This window comes from Pelodiscus sinensis, chromosome 3, assembly GCF_049634645.1.
Source record: "Pelodiscus sinensis isolate JC-2024 chromosome 3, ASM4963464v1, whole genome shotgun sequence".
NCBI lineage: Eukaryota > Metazoa > Chordata > Testudines > Trionychidae > Pelodiscus > Pelodiscus sinensis.
Window position 1 is genome coordinate 145,220,805 of NC_134713.1, and position 21,234 is coordinate 145,242,038.

Consider the following 21,234-nt stretch of genomic DNA (forward strand, 5'->3'; position numbering starts at 1 on the left):
AGCTCCAAGCTCATCTTTCACTCGGCCTTACATCCTGCTGTACCAAGGAAACCAATGTTAATTGTGCCTCCCCGCTATGGGAGGGAGGTGCATCCCGTAGTCTGCGTTAACTGCCCTTTATTGATGATGACCTAAGGGCAAGTAAAGTGCCAACAACAATGTTGATTGTTTGATTTCAAAATCCCATCATGGTATAAATGTCGCTATCACACCATTGTCTGCTTTGTTTTCCAGAGAGGCTGGTATGACAGTGAAAATGAATACTACTTGCTGCTCTTCACCCTGACTGTTCGCTGCCTCTATTATACTAGTTTCAGCCTAGAATACTGCTGGCATGGGTCTACCCAGAAGAGGTATCACTCATTTTTTTGGATGCTCGCCTACATGTTCTACTACCCTGTGTTCCACAATGGACCCATTATGACCTTCAATGAATTTACTAAGCAGGTAACAATATTGTGCTTGGTTTTTGATACATCTGATGTGGAGTGCAGGCTAATTCCTCTGAGGTTTTGCGCACTTTCTGCAAGATTCTCAGCTTCCTCGCACATTACTTTTAATGTGGGGGTTGAGAGTACTGCGTGCTTTGATAAATTGGCCAGATTGGGGCCTGACAGAAGGAAGATAAAAACTTGAACAGTAGTTGGGGGGCCATGGGCTAAAACTACATATTAATGCCCCTCAGAAGATGATGGTTCTGGATTCAGACTTTGAAGCTCAGACCTGTATCTTGAAAATAATCTCTGAAAAGCTGCTAAATAAATTGGTGACGTCTTTTCTGCTGCCAGATGTAAGCTGTATTTAAAAAAAGAGATTGTGTGTGTTTGGGCAGTAGGGTAGGGCAGATTCTTTCATCTTTTGAGAGGTGGTGTCATTAATTAGATTAACATTTTGGATAGGCAGAGCCTAAAATTCCTTTTTATCCATTATTTCAGATGGTTCTTCTAATAATGTATTTTAAAATGCACTTTGCAGATAAGTCTGAGTTAAGTTTATTTTATAATTATCTGCTTGATAAGAAATATTTTCATCTCAATGTGATTTTTTTTTTAATGTTCATGTATCTTCATCTTTCTCTTTTTTTGTAAGGCTTGAAGTACATTGCTTGCTTGAAAGAGGGGTACAATGAGAACACAAGCTTAGGTATTACCTTTTTACACATCAGCCATAGAATAATACTGAATTCGTAAAAGACTAGTAGTTAAAAACAGAGCATTTGTTTCATTGATTGAGTGACAGATTGAAGAAAAATGTCCAAATGGGTCTTTAAATCTAGTAATGATGGTAAACAGAGGCTGATTTAAACTATGAGCCTTAGTGTTCTATTTTTTAATTTATCTTCTCCATGAGACTGTAAAATTTTGAAGATATGAATATTTTAGTTCCTTTTTGAAACAGATACGGGTGACCACCCACTTCCAACCGCCTGACCTACGACCCCCTGCATTTACAGCCGCCCTTCTCTTGAAGCCACAGGGTTCCGTGCCTCCCAACCTAGCCCCCGGCCAGCCGGCTCATGGCACCGTTTCAAACTCATTCACTCCCCCTTGCCAGGAACTACACAATTATTGCTCACATGGGAAAAGAGATACAAATAGCCATACAAAAGGTATCAATCTTTTTCCTAGTACAAAGTTTCTATTAGTACAAATTTTTAGTTCATTCATCATAATGCAACCTATATTCTAATTAGTCTTAAAAGCAACAGTGTGATCATGCGAATAACAAGGATTCTTCTGATCTCTTTCTGTCTTGTTATCAGATACAAACACAAACAGTTTGCCTAATGCATCTTTATTAAGAGCCTGGAAGACTGTTTGTTTTTTCCTGCTAACCAGAAAAGGGTAGGTGGCAGAGTTATGGTTGTTTAATATTTATTCTCACACTACCTATTAAGCACGTTACTTAAAACTTTATAAAACTCTGTTGTCTACACAAATACAGGCAGTCTCCGGGTTACGTACAAGATAGGGACTGTAGGTTTGTTCTTAAGTTGAATCTGTATGTAAGTCGGAACTGGCATCCAGATTTAGCCGCTGAATCTGGACACCAGTTCTGACTTACATACAGATTCAACTTAAGAACCCCAGGCGTCCCCAAGTCAGCTCCTGCTGAAACTGATCAGCAGCTGATTCCAGGAAGCCCGGGGCAGAGCAACTCTGCCTCGGGCTTCCTGTAGTCAGCCGCTGGTCAGTTTCAGCAGCGGCTAACTGGGGACGCCTGGGGTAGAGCAGCTCGGGTGCTGCAGGGTTGGTCCAGTAGCGCGGCCGCTCCTCGGCGCTACTGGACCAACCCAGCAGCACCCCAGCTGCTCTGCCCCAGGCGTCCTGATTCAGCCACTCCTGAAACTGATCAGCAGCGGCTGAATCAGGACTCCTGGGGCTGAGCAGCTGGGGTGCTGCCGGGTTGGTCCAGTAGCGCCAAGGAGCGGTGCTGCGGGACCAACCGGCAGTGCCCCACCTGCTCTACCACAGGCCCCAGGCTTTGCTCCACATCTCCCTGGTCTGCTGGGGGGGGCATTAGCTGCGTCCCCCCCCAGCAGACCAGGGAGATGCGGAGCAAAGCGGCGGAGGACCCGGGCTGGACCGTGGTGCTTCCAGATCAGCACCGCGGTCCGGCCCGGGTCCTCCGCGGCTTTGCTCAGCGTCTCCCTGGTCTGCAGACCAGGGAGACGCTGAGCAAAGCCGCGCAGGACCCGGCCAGACCCACGGCCGCTTCCAGCTGATCTGGAAGCGGCCGCGGGTCCGGCCCCGGGTCCTGCGCCGCTTTGCTCAGCGTCTCCCTGGTCTGCTGGCTCCTGCAGCAGACCAGGGAGACGGGGAGCAGCTGTTTTCGCCCTGGAGGAGGCGTGCGGCAGGACTAGGCGTTCCGCCACTCGAGTCCTCCGGGGCGAGAAAATCCCCGTTCGTAACTGCGGATCCGACATAAGTCGGATCCGCGTAACTCGGGGACTACCTGTAGAGAACTTTTTTTAACATAATTATGTTTTCTGGACATTCTACTATATGTAGCATATGAAAAATGAAAAGAAAAGGTAAACTTTTCCCACCGTCTGATAAATACTTTAAACAACTGTTTTCCAAACTTTTGAAAGCTGAGTCCTCCTTTAAAAAAAATTAAACCAATTTTGTGCCCTGAAACACTGTCATGTTGTGTTGTTAAAGGCCATCTCATCTTAATTTATACATCTCTTACGTCTACTTTGACTTCCTCCCTCCACAAGCAGTGAAGTAACTAACAATATTGATATTTAAATGCTCATCCCTGGGATAGAAGTTACTATCCATTCAAATAAATGGCATAGTTTAAACCTCAGAGCTGCTGTGTCAGGCGCTTTACAAATTCATGCAGATGTCTCTGCATTGGTTACAGTTGTTTCACAGTTTGAAGTTTTTCTTTGAAACCATAGCAGGTTAAAGTCTAATTTTTAATTAAAATAAAAGCAAAGACACTGGAGAACAGTTGAGCCCCAGTTTAGCTAACCATTCACACTTTTGGAAATGGAGGACATTGCTACCCTGACTTGAATAGTGAAAGAATAGTAACAGAATAGAGACTTCCACCACTTCAGATAAAAGCCTAGATTGGTAGCAAGCAAAAGTCATGTCCCATGACTTGCTGGCAGTTTACATGAAGTGAGTGAGTGATCTCAGTCCAGTTCTCTGTATGGCTAGAAGCCCACACTACGAAATCTTCACCATTGTCACTAACTGTCATCCTTCTTAAGTCTCAGTAACAATAGCATGAAGGCAATAGAACTCTGACAGCCAGCAGTATCAAGTCACATGTGTCCGGAGTAAGCTTGTGCTGTTGCTCTGTGTGTGCATAATGGGTCAAATCTTCTGATAAGCATAGATTTTAGTTTTCAGTGCTATCAATTAGCAACCTTTAATAATCACTGCATTCATTGAAACCACTACAAATAAACTTTTCTACCCTAGGCACTAGGTGTGTAGGTGTATTGTGAGGAACTGATAATTTCAAGGTTCAAGGCATATGCAATAGTAGCAGACATGCCAGCAAATCACTAAGTACAGATATGCTTTGCAGTTGACATAAAAGTCAAGATACTTAGTGCATGGGTATTGCATCAATGAAAAGCCAAGTTGTGACACATCAAGATACTGAATAGAGGCAAGAACATGGTCTGGAATATAGTTCTGAATACAAAATTGCTGTGCAGCTCCATGGAAGACAAGATCATAAAATAACGTTTCCCATCAATAGAGCACCTGGAACCTCAGGGCCACATTTACCCTGACAAAATTTATATAGTTCTGTATGGAACATTTAACACTTTGTTTGAAGGAAAATACTAGGGATTGCCTCTGTGCTTTTGTAATTCCATAACTGTAAGCGACATGTATAGATCTGTTCAAGTGAGTGCCGTTGAACCATGACATGACATTACTGCCATGCTTATCTGAGGGATATGGTTAACTTTTGGGGACTGGCTTATACTTGAGTCTGGAGTGCACCTGTCCATTTTTTTTTCATATTTAAAGTATTAGCGTGAACTTGGGCATGCAAAGTGACAAGAAGAGAGATGCGTACCACCTGGTTAAGTGGAGAAAAAAGATTCTCTTACTAGAGAAATGCATGGTGAAAATACAGTTAATAAAAGTAGAATTATTCTACTTTAAGAATCATGAGAAGTAAACTAAACATAGGGTATGTCTGCAGCAAAATCTGTACATGGGGGACAGCCAGCATGAGCTAGCTTGAATCTAGTTAGTGCAGGTAATGACAGGAGTGAAGACAGTGCTGCGTGATCTTGAGAGCAGACTGGTGTAAGAAGAATATACCCGGGGTCCATGCCAGTCTTGAACTATCTATCCACACAGTAGCCTGCACTGTAGTGTCTTTGCTGCTATTGTTGTTTGCTCTAGCTGTGTCCCAACTAGCGTGGGTAAGCTAGCCTGTGAACAGCTTTGCTTTCCTTTCTGTCAGACTGTCTGCAAAGGGGACCATGAGATTTTCAAACCCAACAAAGGCATTTGGACACTCATTTTATGGTATAATTAATAGGAAACAGTTCCCCTTTGTGGTTTTGAATAGAAAAAATGAACACACAGAGTGATTCTACATTGAGCCATGACTGACAGGAGTCCTATGGAAGATTTTTCAGCACTTTAAAGAAACTTGGTCTCTTCAAAGTACTCACTACCAGTGAGGTGTCATTGAGAGATGAGTCAGAAGAACAATAGATCTGGAAAGCTCATTGAAAGATTTAATGTAATCAGGTAATTTTCTAGACTTCACTAAGAACAGGCCAATCAAATGTGCAGCAATAAAGCCTTTTTCAGGAGAACAAAAAAACTGGTTGCATGGGGAAAGGGGAAAATTTCAAGGGAATACAGTATTTACTTTTTAACATTGGCTTAGAAGACTTGAGGCAATATTTCCTTATTATATATCATTGCATAGGTTCAAAATCATGCTAATCAGGTCAAAGCAAACATAGCAGACACTGTGTTTGCCACAGACAGACCTAAATTTTAGGCATGAGACGAGTCAGGGAGAGCCAAATAGAGAAAGATACTAGGGATGTGAAGGTGTAGCCATGTACATGGTTAACTGATGAGCAACTCCCCTCCCCTGTTGCATGGTAGAGGGGGGAGGCAGTAGGAGCCAGCTCCATGTGCATATTGGCTCCTGTGACGCTTCCAGCGTCCCCTCCCGCTGCTACCTCTTTATCAGAGGCAGCAGCATGGAACGGCAGATTGTCGCTACCTGTCCCCTGTGTGTAACCGCTGTAATTTTCAGCAGTTACACGGTTACTTAAACATATTTTAACATCCCTAAAAGATACTGGTGACTCAGTATGATGCCATTTGAAGTATGCAAATTTTGCAAGATTTGGCTTCTAAGCTAAATTTAAAAAGGAAAATATGGTGATAAGTAATTCATATTATTGACTCACTTGTAGGTGTTGCAGAAGTACATTTGTTGGAGGGACTCTAATGAGGAGAAATTAGTGACTTGGCAGAATATAGATCACTTAATCAAGTCCATGTCCCTGGAACAGATAGTCAGTTGTGACCAGATGCCATTACTAATGGGATATTAGAGGAGGATCCTCATGGTGGATGTCACAATTCCTTTTGGCTATGTCTACACTGCGGGCTTTTGCCAGCAGAGAGCATGCAAATGAAGCACTGATTAGCATTTTGTCAAGCTTCATTTGCATAATCTATTTGAGCCATTTTTGCGGAAGGATTTTTTGCGCAAAAACAAGCAGTGTGGACATTTCCTTTTTGCGCAAAAAGCCCTTTTTGCGCAAGATCCTTATGCCTCTCCCCTTGTGCAAAAACAGCTTGAATAGATTATGCAAATGAAGTGTGACAAAATGCTAACCACTGCACTTCATTTGCATGCTCTCTGCCAGCAAAAGCCAGCAGTGTAGACAAAGCTTTTGAGTATAGGACACTGCTCTTATGTGCTAACCATGCTCAAAAGGTGGAGAAATATACACATGCACCCCAGCTGATGCCCTGAGAGCTCGGAGTTGAAATATATGCACTGATTGTTGGAGTCATAGGCACATAGGTTCTTCTTTTGTGATGACCCCATGGGTGCTCCACTGTTGGTGACGGGTTATCCCAGAGCCACAGATCAGAGCTTTTTCAGAGTAGTTCTTACGTTCTAGTTGTCAGCTAAGCCGTGGATGCAACGAGAGGCACCTTGCGCTGTTCATACTCTGGTGCCTTGCATGCATGTGCAGCCTAACAACCCCTCCCCCCAGTTCCTCGCTTATCACCCTCAGTCACAGATGGATCTCCTCTCTCGCCTCAGGTGTTTGTTTTCCTCAGACGGTTTACTTCGAGTTTTATTAGTTTTGAGTGTTGTTTCTTATTGCATGCATTATTGTTCTGTTTAAACCAAAAAAAAAAAAAGTTTATTTGTTTGAGGGAGTTGTTGGGAGCAGCAGTGCTTGCCCCAGGCAACCTGCCCCTCCCATCCTGTTGTTACAAGCTGCAAAATAAAATAAAAAACAAAAACAAATAAATGAACAGAAACAACAAACATATGACAAAGGAAGGCAAAAAAAGTATCAGAATTCAGGGCAGGATGCCAAACTGCCACATAGAAAACTGCGTTCACTGCCAGCAGCACAGTGCCACGCTCACTGGGGTTTAAGAAATGGGAAGCATGTGGGGATCCCATGCCTGTCTCTGATGGACACTCGTCATGTATGTGTTGCTTGGGCAAGGCTCATTTACCACAGAAGTGTGAGCACTTGTTGCAGTCTTACCACAACGGACAGAAAGTGAGTGGTGGCGATGGCAGCCGATGGCTTGGTGAGTTCCTGGTGGCGGGCAGCTGCCCTTTTGCTCTGCCTAGAGCTGGGGTGCATGAGGTGAGGCTGTTCCAGTGAGGCTACCCCAGCTGGAATGGTCATTGTGCAGCTGCTGCTTTACTGCAGTTGGAGTTGGCAATGATTGTGACTGTGATACTAAAAATAGCACCATGAGTGGCTTCTGCTCCAGTCCTGGCACTTGGTTCTGCCCAAGGAGAAGCTGGGGCCTAGGCTGGGGGGGGGGCGAGCTTCTGGGGCTGGGACCACAGCCCCTGCTCCAGCCCCCACAAACTGCTTTCCACATCAAAGGTAGAAAGTTAGGGAAGGAGAGGTGAACTAAGGGAGAGGTGGAGGTGAGAAGAGGAAGGGGCTTGTGCTGAGGGGAGAGGAGAGGGCCAGGGCAGGAGAAGAAAGGGTCAGGCATCAAGGAGCAGGATGAAGGAGACACAAATGCTAGGGGGCCAAGAGGAGACAACAAGGAAAAGAGCAGGAGGGAAGGTGACAGTGGGAGAAGGGAGGAGACAGGGTGATGCTAGGGGAGGATAGGATGGGACAATGGGGGCAAGAGAGAGGAAGAGGAGATGGGAGGAGTGGATGCAGGGAAAAGAGGGTTTGAAAGGAGGGGTGGGCATGAGGAAGGCAGGGAATGGAGCAAGTTGTGTGTGAGTGCACAGAGGGGCATGAGGAGAAAGAGGGCAGGGGCAGTGAGGGAAGGGGGAGGCACCAGGAAGGTGCAGGTGCCAGGGCATCGTGGGGGTGAAGCAGAAGGGCAGACACATGGAGGGGAGAGAGAGGCAGGGCAGGTGGGTAGAGGGAGGTGTTAGGAGAGGGGATGGGGAGTGGGACTAGAGGAGGGGTGTGCGCAGGTAGAAGAGAAGGTCAGGTGCAGGGATCAGAGAGGATGGGGAGGGGGCAGGTCCCCAAAGGGCTGAGGGTAGTGAGAAGGGCAGGAGCCAGGACAGCAGAGATGGGTGAGGGGAGGGGCAGAAGGCACCAGGGGAACAGATGGGGTGAGGGGAGGGTAAGAGACATGGCAGCAGAGGGAAAAGGGAGAGGTTTATAAGCTATTTATTAATAACTTGGATGCCACAGTGGCACCTATCTGCATAAGTGCACATGGACTCAATACTGGTGCACAAGACAAAACTCACTCCTCTCATGGGTGGAAAATCTTAGAGGGAACACTGTTCAGGTCCACATGATTTTATCCAAAAAAGCTATTCAGCCCTCAGAAGACCTGGAGTCCTCTCGTCCTCCTGTGCAGGCTAACAAGGAAAGGGCTGCTTCTCCTCCCCAAAAGCACCCAATAAAGAGAACCTCTCCTGTGAGGTCCCTTCCTCCTACCCCATCTCCGAGGGTCAGCAAGGGAGACAAACCTGGCATCTCTGGTGCAGCAGTGCTGAGACTGCCAACCAGCACCGTATCTGTTACTGACAGCAGTATCTAGGTGCCAACTTGCTCATCATCGGCACTGGAAAGATCTCACAGGCAGTCCCCAGCACCAGCGCTAACACGTGACCTGGTGCTGACCGAGATCTCTGCAGACTCCTAACCCTGCGCACCGCAAACTGCCCGTGCTGGCTTCCATAAAACCAACACCAGATACAATGCTCCCTCCCTCAGGAGTAGCTGCATGAGCATGAGACATGCTGCATGAGAACTGATTGGCACCGCCAAATCGTCTTCATTCTCCACTGGTGCAGGATAGGGACAGAGAATGACATGCTTCCTTCCCTCCATCTAGGGAGGTGTCTCCAGCATAATTCTCCCCTATGCTTCACCAAGGCTTGTGAACTCCCCTGTGCTGTCCGACACCCATACATTTGTGGAGCCTCGCTGAAACCTTGATCCTTCCACCTAAAATTTCAGAGGTCCTGTGCTTTGGACAATATCCAATATATTCCTGAGGAAATATGATTTAAATGTGTAAATGTGCATTGGCTTCTGTAAGTTGCTTTCTGCATGCAAAATAGATGTAAATGAAAAATTTAGCAGACTTACAAAAGGGAGACATTGGAGAACTGAATTAACATTGCAAGTGTTTTTTGGTTTGCATGCTGCATTGTGTGTGTGAATCTGAAAGGCAATGCTGGTTTCCTACTAATCAGTAAGTGATACAGTAGCCTACTCCAGGGTGAAAGTGGAATGAGACTTAGCATATGAATGAATGCACTGAATCAAGTTAATATCCTAGAATTTGGTGAGCATCCTGGGAAACATGTCTACTGCAATATTTAAATCTTCTCCATATGATTTAAACTTGCAAGACCAGCACTTGCTCAGGAGATCACCATAGTCCTTGCTGACCTTGGCAATGTTACATTTAGTGCGGCAAATTGTTCTTCATCGAGTAGTGTCCCCGTGGGTGCTCCACCAAAGATGTCGGTCTCGTCCCGGCACTGCAGCTCAGAGAGTTTTCTCTAGCAGTAGCCCCTGACAGACTGTGCATGCGCAGAAGCCATCTCATGCCATTTGCGCCTTTTCTGCGTTGTGCGATCCATCCCACCAGTTCCTCCTAGCCATTCATGGTTGCAGACAGAGTTGGGATGACCTCTTCCCTCCGCCCTGAGGAGAAACGCAGAATAGCACTTAGACCCTGTTTTTTGTCTCAGTTTAGCTCCTACCCTATAGTTATAGTTAGAGTTACAGTTCTAGTCAGTTCATTATAGTTTCCAAACAAAACAAAACAGTTCTTTCATTGTACATAGTTGTTGGTCAGTCAACCAACCCCTTTCAGACTGAGTCTGACGGACCTTCCTCAGTCATCATGCCTGGCTCCCCCAGGTTTAAGAAGTGTGTGTCATGTGGGGACGCCATGCCAGTGTCGGATGGCCATTCCTGGTGTATAAGGTGCTTGGGGGAAGGCCATATCCCCCAAAAGTGCACTCATTGTTCAAAACTAACTGCCCGTGCCAGACGGGACAGGGAAATGCGGCTGAAAATGCTGCCGCTCAACAAAGCGCTTCATCTACGGGGCACGCAACGGATGTTCCGGTAGCGCTTAAATCGCATGAGGAGAAGAGCTCCAGTCCAGCTAGGAGTTTAAGTGCGGGAGACACACCGAGCACATCGGGGTTGCTGCCTAGGCACGTTGCGGGAAAATCATCTAAAACCCACAGTACTTCTGCGCCTAGTCCCGTGATTTTTTCCACATCAGTGCCGGAGTCGCACACGGCACCGCACCCTGAATTGGCATCCGCTACAGTGGCACAGCCTCTAATGGCACCAAGAATGGCACTACGAGCCAAAGCGGCACTGTCAGTGGCACCGTGAGCTGAAGCAGCACTGTCAGCGGCACTGCGTGCCAAAGTGGCACTGAGCAAACAGCGTGCGGCTCTGAGACCGTTTTCTGTGGCAGTGAAGCCTGCCACCACACCGTCCATGCCCTGGCAAGAGCAATACCATCGTGGATGCTCTGAGCAGGACCTTTAATTTGCAACACGAGTGGGAACTGCTCGACAAAGTATTTCACAGCCTCTTCGAGAACTGGGGATATCCCACCATGCACCTTTTTGCTACTCAGCACAACAGGAAGTGCCGTCTTTAGTGCTCGAGAGCAGGCATAGGGAAAACTTCTCACGAAGGTGCCTTTCTTGTCAATTGGGGAGTGCATCGCTTGCTGTATGCTTTTCCTCCGATCTCGCTTATCCCACGGATGCTAGAGAAAATAGCTATGGATCGGGCAATGGTGATAAGGATAGCACCGTTTTGGCCACAACAAACATGGTTGACCCAACTAATGCGGATGTCGGCATCTCAACCATGGCAACTGCCACAGTCATGCAACTTGCTGTCACAACAGCACGGGACGCTCCTTCACCCTCACATCAATCGGTTGCACCTGATAGCTTGACTCCTAACTGGCTACAAGGCCGAGAGTTAACCTGTTCTCAGGCAGTCAAGGACATCCTTATACATAATAGGCGACAAACTACACAAAAGGCCTACCTTCATAAATGGCGTCGTTTTCAGTCCTGGTGTGAGGCAAAAGATGTCTATCCCCTATCTGTAGCAATCCAACAAATTCTTGATTATATTCTCCACCTAAAATCGGAAAACCTAGCAATGTCTTCACTTAGGGTCCACTTGGCAGCAATTTCCACCTTATGCCCTACACACCCCCCTCCCCCATTGACAGCAGGTCAGTCTTCGCTCACCCACTCGCCAAATGTGTTTTGAAGAGCATTGCAAACCGCTTCCGGAACCTTGGGATCTAGGCCTAGACCTGGACACATTCACTTGCTCACAGTTCAAGACACTAGTGACATGCGATCTGCAGACTCTCACTATGAAAGTGACATTTCTGCTTGCCATCACATCCGCGCGTTGTGTGAGCGAGCTGGCAGCACTTTCAGCTGTTCCTCCCTATACATTATTTACTGAACAGGGCGTGACATTGCGCAGTCACCCAGCATTTCTACCTAAAGTTAATTCGTCTTTCCACATAAACGAACATATTACTTTACCTGCCTTCTACCCAAAACTGCACTCCACCTCAGAGGACGCGCGTCTACATACACTGGATGTCAGGCGAGCGCTTGCTTTTTATCTGAAGAGGACGTGTCCCTTTTGAAAATCATAGGGCTCGTCTACATTGGCCCCTTTTCCGGAAGGGGCATGTTAATTTCAGAGGTAGTAATAGGGAAATCCGCGGGGGATTTAAATATCCCCCGCGGCATTTAAATAAAAATGTCCGCCGCTTTTTTCCGGCTTTTAAAAAAGCAGGAAAAGAGCATCTACACTGGCCCCGATCCTCCGGAAGTAGGAATAAGATCCTCCGGAAAAAGGCTTTTTTTCCGGAGGATCGGGGCCAGTGTAGACGCTCTTTTCTGGCTTTTCTAAAAGCCGGAAAAAAGCGGCGGACATTTTTATTTAAATGCCGCGGGGGATATTTAAATCCCCCGCGGATTTCCCTATTACGACCTCTGAAATTAACATGCCCCTTCCGGAAAAGGGGCCAATGTAGACGTAGCCATAGTGTCTATTACTGTCTGTGGCGGACCATTCTAAAGGCCAGCAACTGTCTTCACTATGCATCTTGTCTCGCATTGTAGCCTGCGTCACTCATTGTTACTCTCTACGTAACAAGTCGTTGCCTTGCAAACCACGGGCTCATTCGGCTAGAAGCATGGCTTCCTCTGTGGCTTTTCTTAAGGGCGTACCGCTGCGTGACATATGCCGCGCGGTTACCTGGTTCTTTACATCGACTTTTGCCAGGCATTACGCCCTTGCAAGCATCCTAGCTACAGATGTGGCAGTGGCTCTCTCAGTGCTTTCCTCAGTGCACAGACCATAGTGCCAAAGCACAATACTAACGCTGAGCTACTGCTTCATACTCACCTTTGGTGGAGCACCTGCGGGGACACTACTCGAAGAAGAATAAAGAGTTACTCACCTGTGCAGTAACATCTGTTCTTGGAGATGTGTCCCCCTGTGGGTGCTCCATGACCCGCCCTCCTCCCTGCTTCGGAACTATTGTTCTTCTATCTTTCAGAGGTTCCAGCTAGGAGGAACTGGTGGGACGGACCATGCGATGCAGAAAAGGTGCGAACGGTGCAAGACAACCTTTGGTGGCGTACCCATGGCGACACCCATCTCAAAGAATAGATGTTACTGCGCAGGTGAATAACTCTTTCTTCTTGAGCAATAAAGCAAATATATTAGGTACAAACAGGAGACTTTTGACATCACATGGTGTTACTTTCTCTTCTCCTTTCTTGTCTTCAACAAATATGTACTACAGCCGCTCTATGGAAAATACATCCTTCTGCCATGTTGCAGTTCCCTTTGCTTTTTCCAACATCTAAGGATATTGGTGAGTGAATGATGAGATTTTTGTTTCTTACATCTGGACTCTAAAAGTTATAGTGCCTGGGAACAACTATCAATGTTTGCCTCTTTCTTCAGTAGTTAAGCTTCAATAGGGCTTGGGACCATGGGCAGTCAGTCAGTGAAGGTAGGACTGAGGGAGGCAAGCCCCTAACCCCACTGCCAGCCCCTGCTCCCATGGGAGCCAAGCTGCCTCTTCCCCCCCAGGGAGGCAGGGCAGTGTGCCAAGTACACGCGAGCCCCCCACCACTACAAGGAGGGAAAGAGGGTGGTTGGGTGTGCATGACCCAGCCTCCATGGCCCTGGAGCACGGGGGAGGGAGATGGGTGCGCTTCCCCGGCCCTGGAGTACGGGGGAGGGAGGCGGGTGCGCTTCCCCAGCCCCAGAATGCCTACAGTAGGTGTGCTGGGGGTAGTGTGTGGGCAGAGCCAGGCTGGCAGTTTGGGAAGGCAATGTCTTCTCCCACCTATGATACCAGACGCCCATGCTTGGGATTGCTTAATCATCATCCGTGGTGTACACTAGTCTTGTTTTCCCAGGGACAAAATTTTTACTCCTGTCCACTGCTTGCTTTGCACGAGGCCATGGTTTTACAAGGTCATAGAGACAGAATCTGCTCCTCTGTAGAACAGTTCAGGGGCTGGAGTAAAGACTGTCCTCTCAGGCTCCTGCCTCCCTGCTTGCTTTGTGTGGATCCTTGGTCAATCTCAGCAAATACCCTCATCTACCCTTCTGCAGCAGAACCACCCATCAAGTGATTTGAAATGTGTGTGTGTAGACGCATGTGTGCAGGGGAATCTACCAACAATTACAACATGCTTTTCACCAGCATCCAAGAGCAGTATCTTGGGTAAACTATGGAGAGATGCATATACATTTAAATGATGCCTCCAGATTATAAAATTCTTTACGAATGTGATATGTGTATGTAAGTATACATATAATATGTTAAATGTATTAGACACACACTGCATTTAATGTATACATAATATAAAATATATATGAATGCTTATATAAATCAGTTGATGGTTTAATTGCAGTCACCTCTGGCATATGCTATGATTGTTCTTTGACAATGCCTGACCATATTATGCAACATATTAAGACATAGATATCTGAGGGTATGTCTACACTACAAAGTTAATTCGAACTAACAGCCATTAGTTCGAATTAACTTTCATAGGGCCTACACATACAAACCGGTATTTTGAATTTAATTCGAAATAGCGATGCGCTTAATTCAAACTAAGTAAACCTCATTCTACGAGAAGTAACGCTTAGTTCGAATTAAGTAGTTTGAATTAAGGGCTGTGTAGCCACTTAATTTGAACTAGTTGGAGGCTAGCCCTTCCCAGATTGCCCTGGTTGCCACTCTGGGCCAAACCAGGGAAAATCTTCTGCCCCCGTCCCGGCCCTGGAGCCCTTAAAGGGCCATGGTTTGGCTACAGTGCTTGTGCCAGTTACAAGCCCCCAGCCAGCAGACCCTGCCCCTGGCACGAGATGAGCCAGCCACCCGCTGCCACCCAGCCCTCCGCCTGTTCCCAGGACCAGGCTGGTGGCTCCCAGGAGCCTGCCCGGGGCCGCAAAAGGTGGGCACCCACCTAGTCTAGTGCGGAGATCATAGACCTCATTGAGGTTTGGGGTGAGGCCTCCAACATCCACGATCTCCGCACTAGGCACAGGAACGCGGCTGTCTACAGCCGCATGGCTGACAGCCTAGCCACCAGAGGCCACATGCGGACCCAGGAGCAGGTCCGCTGCAAGATCAAGGACCTGCGGCAGGCCTACTCCAGGGTGGTGATCGACCCCGGGGCAGAGGGACCCATCCCTGACACGGAGGAGGAGGATGCCGAGAGCCAGTAGCCTACCCAGGACCCCCGAGGCACCCCACAGAGCACATCGGCTATGTCGTCCGAGGCCAGGGAGGGCTCCACATGTGAGTGCCATCATGCTCCCCTTACGTATATGAGGGTGGTGGGGGGAGAGGGAGCCTAGGGACCGTGCACCTGGGCTTTGCCCACCATGGAGCAGCAGCTGGGTGTCATGCAGGGGCCCTGGCCTGTTCCCCACATGTCGACCTCGCCCTGCAGAGGGGGGCTGGGTTTCACCCACTGTGTTCCCAGGGAGAACTGACCACTGCTCTTGTTTCACCACAGCTGCAGCACCTGGGACTGCAGGGTGCACCACCCCGCCTGCAACAGCCACCTGCACCTGGGTCAGCAGGCACACCAGGAACCTGGAGGACTACCAGCGGTGGCACCTCCAGCTACTGGAGCACCAGCTCCGCACCTAGGACCACTGGGTCTGGGAGGACCTGCGGCTGCGGCAGCGGAGCTTGGAGGTGCTGGAGGAGCAGGGCCATGCCCTCAGCGGTCACCTTCAGACCTTGGTGGACAGGTTCCTGCCGCCTCCTGCTCCAGCCCCTGCGGCCGCCCCAGCTCTCACTCCTCCTCCCACCCCTGCTCCCCCTCCCGCTTTCTCCACACCATCCTCCACACCCACTCTCCCCCGACACCCTCGTACCTGCAGTGCTGTGAGATGGGAGAGACAGCAGGACCCCCAACCCTGAGCTTTCCCTTCCCTTCCTCCCCTTCCAGCTCCTTCCTCTCAGGTTTCCCCTCCCTTCTCCCACCCTCATTCCTCCCTCCCCCACCCCAGTTATGTACAATAAAGATAGTTTTTTTTGGCAAAACAGGTGTTTTTATTTTATATTTAGGAAGGGGGGTTAGGGAGGTGAAGGAGAGGAGGGTGGAAGAAGGCCCCAGTGGGGCATGCAGGGAGAGTTCAGTCATCCTCTACCTGGAAGCTCTCCCGCAGGGCTTCCGGGATCTGGACAGCCCCCCACTGGGCCTCCCAGACGGTGGTGGTGCGAGGCTGCGTGTACTGGCCAGCCATGCGCTCAGTCTTAGCTATCCAGGCTGGCAGGAAAGCTTCCCCCTTCCGCTCACATAAATTGTGCAGCACACAACATGCTGCCACCACGGGAGGGATATTGTGCTTGGCGAGGTCGAGGAGGGTGAGGAGGCACCTAAAGCGTGCTTTCAGTTGGCCAAAGGCCCCCTCGACCACAATGCAGGCCCTGGTGAGCCTGGCATTGAAGGCCTGCTGGGAGGGGTTGAGGTGCCCCGTGGAGGGCTTCATGAGCCAGGGCTGTACGGGTAGGCCGCATCCCCCACCATGCACATGGGCATGTCCACGTCCCCGACCCTGATGTGGCGGGTCAGGGAAGAAGGTCCCGGCGTGCAGCCTCTGGCACACGGAGGAGTTCCAGAACACCCTCGCGTCGTGTGCCTTGCCAGACCAGCCCACATTTATGTCCATGAACTGGCCCCGGTGGTCAGACACGGCCTGCAGGATCATGGAGAAGTACCTCTTGCAGTTTATATACAGGGAGGTCTGGTGTTCCAGGGCACGGATGGGGATGTGTGTCCCGTCGATGGCCCCCCTGCAGTTGGAGAACCCGAGTGCGCTGAAACCCTGGATGACTGTGTTCGGGTTGGTGAGGTGGACCACCCTGCGGAGCAGCACCCAGTTGATGGCCTTGAACACCTGCAGAGAGACACACCAAACCGCGAATCACTGGGGCGCCCGGGTGGCTGAGAGTGTTCATTCCCTGGCACTGCTCCGCGCCCCACTCCCGGAAGCAACCTCCGTGGGCAGCATGTAGTACGGCCGGGACAGACCGAACCTTCCCGTGCGGGGCACTTTCACCTCCTCCCCCTCCTCCCCCGTTTTACCTGGGGTGGCTCATCCCCTCCTTGCAGCCCTCCCCCCCCGGCCCAGTGGCCGGTGAGTGCCGTACCTGCATGAGCACTACTCCAATGATGGATTTCCCCACGCCGAACTGGTTCCTGCCTGATCGGTAGCTGTCCGGCGTGGAGAGCTTCCACAGGGCGATGGCCAGACACTTCTGGAGTGGGATGGCGGGCCTCATGCGAGCGTCCCATCACTGCAGAGCAGGGACAAGCCACTCACAGAGCTCCAGGAAGGTGTCCTTCTTCATCCTGAAGTTCTGGGTCAACTGTTGGTCTCCCCAGCGCTCCAGGATGATGTGGTCCCACCAGTTGTTGCTGGTGTCCAAACACCAGATGCGGCGGGGCATGCTGGCATCTGGGCGCTGCTGCGACTCCTCCACAGCCCCCAGAGAGGCCAGGGGGAGAGGCAGGGGGCTGACATGCACCAGATGGTGCCAGGCAGCCTCCAGCCATTGCTGGCAGGCTTGCAGCAGCAAATCCAAAACCTGGAGCAGCATGCCCAGGGTGAGCTCTGGCTCCATGGTGCCAACTGCGGCGGCATCCCCAATGGGAACCACCGACACAGGCAGGTGGAGAGGAAAACGCTTTGCTGTCCCTCGGCGAGGTAGGCAAGCAAGCGGAAAAGCTGAGAACTGGCTGTCCAGGGGGGTCCCTTTAAGCATGAGCCTTAGATAGCCTCAGACAGCAACCACACAAAGCAACTACTGACCTGATGCCCTGCCGGAACCGGTTTCAGCTGCCCTTAAATGCGACCCAGCGTCCAATCAGTGTGGACGCGTTATTTCGAATTAGCAAAACACTAATTCAAATTAGTTTTTGGGTCTGGATGCTTTATTTCAAATTAGCTTATTTTGAATTAACTACAGTTAATTCGAAATAAGTTAGTTTGAATTAGCGCTGTAGTGTAGACATACCGTTGGTCTCTAAGGACTGTGTCAGGGCTCATAAAGATAGAATCCTAGGGCTGGAAGAGACCTCAGGAGTCATTGAGTCCAGCCCCCTACCCAAAGCAGGACCAATCCCAACTAAATCGTTCCACCAGGCTTTATCAAGCCAAGACTTTATAAACCTCCCTAGGTAACCCATTCCAGTGCTTCCCCACCCTTTTACTGAAATAGTTTTTCCTAATATCCAACCTAGACCTCTCTCACTGCAATTTGACGTTAGGGTTTCTGAGCCTATTTCCAAAGCTCATTGAAGTAGTTTTTTCTTTCTCGATGTCTTTAGGTATTGAAAACTGTACTTTAAAACCCCTACCTAGTCTTCCTCCACAAAGGCTATTTAACTACATACTTAAACAGTTACCAGTAATGCCTTTTTATGAGAACAACAAAATGTTATAAAGCTACTCAAAACCCACCCCTAAAATGAACTGAAAGAAACTGAGAGAAGTAAATTAAAAAGAAGTAAAAGTCTCATAATTTGCTTTATTTCAGTAGTTTTACCTGTCAATTTTCCAATTCCATGGTTTGCATTCAGACTCCTACAAAATGTTTTCTTTGGAAAAAAGTAACCCAGCTCATGTTAAGGGGAATAAACTATTAATTGAAGATGTTGTAGTTCTGTTTATTTCCCTGGAATGACTTATGTTAGCTTGTATCAGTGGGAGGAAATTCTACAAGGGTGGGCAATAATTTTTGGCCGGGGGCCACTTAAAAAATATTTGAAGTGGTCCCGGGTTGCCCCAAAGGGGCAGGGCCAGGATGCTTCTGGGCTTCTTCATCCCCAGACCATGATTGGTCTGGGGGTGGGAGAGCCCTTTTGCCCCCACCTTCTCACTAGGCACTCATGCCCCTAGCAGGGTGGAAAGAGGCCAGTCAGGGCTTGGGGGCAGGGAAGCGCGCAAAGCTTCCTCCTGTCCTACCCTCCTCCCGCCAGGAGCACACGGCACTTCCATGCTCCTTGCAGGGTGGGAGGATGCTTAGCGCACTCCCTGGCCAATCAGGGCCTGGGGGCAGGAGAGCTGCACGAAGTGTCCTTCGCCCTGTCCCCGCCCTGCATGAGTGTATGGCACCTTGAAGTGCTGGGTGCTCCTCACAGGGCGGTGGGAGGGGAAGGAAACTTTGTGCAGCTCCCTGGCTCCCAGGTCAATCAAGGCTTGGGGGCGGGGAAGCATATGACATCTCCTCCTGCCCCACAAGCAGCACATGGCACTTCAAAGCTCTGCGTGCTCCTGGCAGGGTAGGAGGAAGCTTCATGCGCTCCCCCGCCTCCAGGCTCTAATTGGCCTGGGGGTGGGGGAGCAGCAGGGCCTTTGTGGGCCAGATCAACCCGCTTGGTGGGCCGGATTCAGCTCGCGGAGGCCCTTTTGCCCACCCCAGTTCAACAACATGGATAAACTTGGGTGCTTAAAAATGCATGTTAGACCTGTAAGTTTGTTTTGGGGCTATGGAGTTCTTGCACTTTACATTCAAGCATTTGATGTTGACTACTGCTAGGGACAGGATATTGCATTAGATGGACCTTGGGTCTGCCAATTCCTACATTGCTGTGTTCCCATGTGTAAAGAGACACTAAAATGAGGAATGTCAGTGGTAGATACATGCTGAGAGAAGCATAAAGTTTTCTTTTCATGTGTTTTTTAATAAGCTTGTTGATTTCTTAGTGGACAATTTTTGCTGGATCAGGCACTTAAGGTATAATTTATAGCATCAGATAAAGGTTTTACTAAAATGGAATTGTATAGGCTTCTAGAAATTAGAGGATTATAATTAAATCAGGCCTTCTTTGAGCAGCTTCAGGTATGATGGCATTCAACATATTTGGTGCTCTGAGGCTCAATTTGTCAGGCAGTAGGATGACAAGGTATCTGAATTTATAAAGTGGGGGTAAAGGGTGATGTATCTCCTGACCTTATTGGATGTACATAGATATCCCTTCAGGACTGAACCATTTGAAGTATCCATTAAAGCAAATCAGAAATGCAAGCAGATGCAAACATGATACACCAGTTTCAGGGAGCTGTGTTGTGGGATATATACAGGCAGTCCCCGACTTACGCGGATCCGACTTACGTCGGATCCGCACTTACGAACGGAGCTTTCTCGCCCCGGAAGTCGGGGCAAGAAAGCCCCATTCGTAAGCTGCTCCGGTGCCCCTGGTCTGCTGGAGACCGTCTCCAGCAGACCAGGGGCACCAGGCGGGTTCCCGCGCTTCTGAGGCTTTGCCAGAGCAAAGCCTCAGAAGCGCGGGAACCGCTGCTGCTGCCCCTTGAGACCCGGTGCCTGTGGTCTGCTGGGGACGGTCCCCAGCAGACCACAGGCACCCAGACTGAAGCCGCAGCCGTGGCGGGGTCCCTCGCCTCTGAGGCTTTGCCAGAGCAAAGCCGCAGAGGCGCGGCACCCCGCTGCCGCTGCGGCTCTGCTCCCCGTGTCCCTGGTCTGCTGGGGGGGGGGGGGGGCGCAGCTAGTGTGCTCCCCCCCCCCCAGCAGACCAGGCTTTTGTTTTGGACTCTGGGGCAGAGCAGCTGGGGCGCTGCCGATTGGTCCTGCAGCGCCCGTGGGCACTCCTGGACCAACCCGGCAGCACCCCAACTGCTCTGCCCCAGGTCCTGATTCAGCCGCTGCTGGTCAGTTTCAGCAGCGGCTGAATCAGGACGTCTGGGGCAGAGCAGATGGGGTGCTGCTGGGTTGGTCCAGTAGCACCCCAGCTGCTCTGCCCCAGGCGTCCCCAAGTCAGCTTCTGCTGAAACTGACCAGCGCTGACTACAGGAAGCCCCAGGCAGAGTTGCTCTGCCCCGGGCTTCCTGGAATCAGCTGCTGATCAGTTTCAGCAGCAGCTGACTTGGGGACGCCTGGGGTTCTTAAGTTGATTCTGTATGTAAGTCAGAACTGGCGGTCAGTTTCAGCAGTGTCTGAATCTGGACGCCAGTTCTGACTTACATACAGATTCAACTTAAGAACAAACCTACAGTCCCTATCTTGTACGTAACCCGGGGACTGCCTGTACAACCATCTACAGGCCCTGCAGCACTTTCAAAGTATGTTGCATACGTGGAGGCAAAGCACCGGGCACCTGAATTAGGAGGGCCAATGTGAAAGCTCTGCACTATTGTGGCTTGTAGCACTTCGGCTGTATTGGTGGACGTTTCAGAAGTGCACCTTTGGGCTATGTCTACGTTGTGCTTTCTTTTGCAAGAACGTATGCAAATGAGGCGCAGCAATGAATATTGCAGTGCTTCATTTGCATACCTAATGAGCTGCCATTTTTGTGCAAGGGGCTTTTGCACATGAAGGAGTAGTTTGCGCAAAAACCCCCTCTTGCGCAAGAACCATTCTGCCTGAAAATAAGTGGCAGAATGGCTCTTCTGCAAGAGGAGTTTTTTCGCAAGAAGAAGCAGTCTACACTTCT

At 49.5% G+C, this 21,234-nt stretch overlaps 1 protein-coding gene across 8 annotated transcripts in view; it reads left to right on the forward strand.

Moving 5' to 3' along the window:
* The window catches only part of HHAT (hedgehog acyltransferase), a 361,176-nt gene that overhangs the window by 57,532 nt on the left and 282,410 nt on the right, over nucleotides 1-21,234 (forward strand). For all 8 annotated transcript variants that reach the window (XM_014580487.3, XM_075925124.1, XM_006136901.4 and 5 more), the window contains one exon: nucleotides 235-447. In XM_014580487.3, the coding sequence (XP_014435973.2) occupies nucleotides 235-447 (213 nt within the window). The remainder of the gene's footprint in view (nucleotides 1-234; nucleotides 448-21,234) is intronic.